Source organism: Otolemur garnettii, unplaced genomic scaffold, assembly GCF_000181295.1.
Source record: "Otolemur garnettii isolate 467f Iridium unplaced genomic scaffold, OtoGar3 scaffold00033, whole genome shotgun sequence".
Lineage (NCBI taxonomy): Eukaryota > Metazoa > Chordata > Mammalia > Primates > Galagidae > Otolemur > Otolemur garnettii.
The window spans coordinates 16,850,126-16,852,365 of NW_003852428.1; the positions used below are offsets into that span (position 1 = coordinate 16,850,126).

At 40.4% G+C, this 2,240-nt stretch overlaps 1 protein-coding gene across 2 annotated transcripts in view; it reads right to left on the reverse strand.

Moving 5' to 3' along the window:
• MTRR (5-methyltetrahydrofolate-homocysteine methyltransferase reductase) overlaps nucleotides 1-2,240 on the reverse strand; it is a 30,152-nt gene that overhangs the window by 20,498 nt on the left and 7,414 nt on the right. For both annotated transcript variants that reach the window (XM_023513083.1, XM_023513082.1), the window contains one exon: nucleotides 1,547-1,925. In XM_023513083.1, the coding sequence (XP_023368851.1) occupies nucleotides 1,547-1,925 (379 nt within the window). The remainder of the gene's footprint in view (nucleotides 1-1,546; nucleotides 1,926-2,240) is intronic.

Below are 2,240 nucleotides of genomic sequence, written 5' to 3' on the forward strand. Positions count from 1 at the left end.
AGGAGGCTGACTCTGTGCACCGTGTGATAAGGACCACCCTCAAGGCGATGACCTTCAGTGGTGGGATCTAAGTACTCCTCTGCCACTATCATTCCAATAATGGAACGTGAAGCGTAAATAGAATAAGCAACTTGTCACATCGTGGGGACTCTCCATCCCCTCTGCCAGGCACTGATCCTTCATCTCACAGACGGGGGCTACTCTCTAACACATCTGTGCATATATGTTTCTGTTCCCAAACTCTGACAAAAATATACTTATTGTAATTAGTTCAATTAAACAATTCACAAAATAATGCAGAAGTGCAAAACCAGTAATCCATAGGTTTTTTTACATGAAAACATACATATCTGAATGCTTTACAAACAAGCAAAAAAAAAAAAAAAACAACTGCCATCCTATTTAGTGTTTTCAAATAGAGCTAAAATACTAGAAAGATGCCACACTCAAATTATTTCTTAAATGATGAAGTCTGACTTTACTGAAAAAAGAAAACAAGAGACTGGAAATGGTGACAGCTCCATTAGGATTTGGTTTATGTAACAATGTCCATGTGGAACTCTCCAAAAAGAGAGCTTGGCGCCCATATCACAGTGGTCAGGGCACCAGCCACATACACTGGGGCTGGAGGGTTTGAACCTGGCCCAGGCCTGCTAAACAATAACAGCTACAACAAAAAAATACCGGGGCTTGGTGGCAGGTACCTGTAGTCTCAGCTACTTGGGAGGCTGAGGCAAAAGAATCACTTAAGCCCAAGAGTTTGAGGTTGCTGTGCTGTGAGCTGTGATGCCAGAGCACTCTACTGAGGGTGACAGAATGAGAGTCTGTCTCAAAAAAAAGACTGGCTGTCCTCGAATTATCTTAAGCATATTGGAAAAATTTTCAGGGTACCATATACTGGCAGAAGTGGAGAGAAAGTATCTATTATTCAAGTTGGTACTCAAAAATTTACAGACCCCTTGAAAGTTATTTGTTTATTGATGGGAAAAAATACTCTTGAGGAAAAAAAAAAAAAAGACAAAAACTGGTCTATATTAAACTTAGACTGTAAGAATGGTCCCAATTGGAACAATCCAAGATACCAAAAATCCACACTGAAAAAAACATGCTATTGTTAATAAATGAATAGGTTCTTCACTGTGCACACAACTCCCATCTAAAGCAAGAAACCAAGAGGTTATTCTCCAAAATACTGGAAACACTGAGCTCTTAACCATTTACGTCTTTAAAGACAGCAGTACTATAATATAAGTACTTTTGCAATACATGGGTGAGCAAAATTTTTCTGGAAGGAGCGAAATGCCAGACTTCACACCCTCTGTGCTACCCACTAACTCTGACACGATAGCTCAGTGGTAGCCACAGACACTCCAGAACAAGCTGGGTTTTCTCATAAAATCTATTTACACTGACGGACATATTTGGCCAGTAAGCCACAGTTTTTAAACTTTGTTCTAATGAGATAAAATTAACAACAATAACAATATAAACCAAAGCAAGCATCCCTGGTTACATAACATTCATAGCACAAAGTAAAACTGCTCACCTGGTTCAGAGACTCCTGAAGACGCACCTCTAAGTAATCTGGGGGCAGAGCAGGAATATTTAGGGAGGCTTGTGAGAGTGGGGGTACTGAGCGGGTAAGTGATGGTTCAAAATCTTCAATTAAAGCACTTGATTGACCACTGTTCACTGCATTTTGTTGCAAAACCTCAGAATCCGTTCCTCCTGAATCATCTACTCTCAGAAGTTCGATCCGTGATTGAAGGTGCAGTAACTCTGGTTTCCCAGGGTCTGTCTTCGGGGGAGCGGGGGATGTCATCGAGAGAGCTCCGTTTATCTTCTCTTGTTCTCTGTTTGACTGAAAATGCTCTGTGAGGGCAGCCCAGAGTCCAGAAATCCACGGCTCAACCACGAGTTCTAAACTGGATTGTAAAAAAAGAGGAAATGACTGCCTAAGTTCTCCACTGAACACTGAATAACGGACTAAGGGCAAGGTCCATCCATTTGGCAGAGTGCCATATGTAACTGTCAGAAACACTAACTATGAAGACTATTCAGAATCCAAAAAATATTTACCAATGATTAAGTTCTAAAAAGGAGAATTATGTGCTCATTAGCACTATAGCTATAAATAACATAAGAACATATACAGGCCAAAGAAATGAAGAAGGATCCTCTCAATTTCCTAAACTAGAGTGGATAAACTTTACTGTAAGAAGTTATGGCATGCTGGGCGG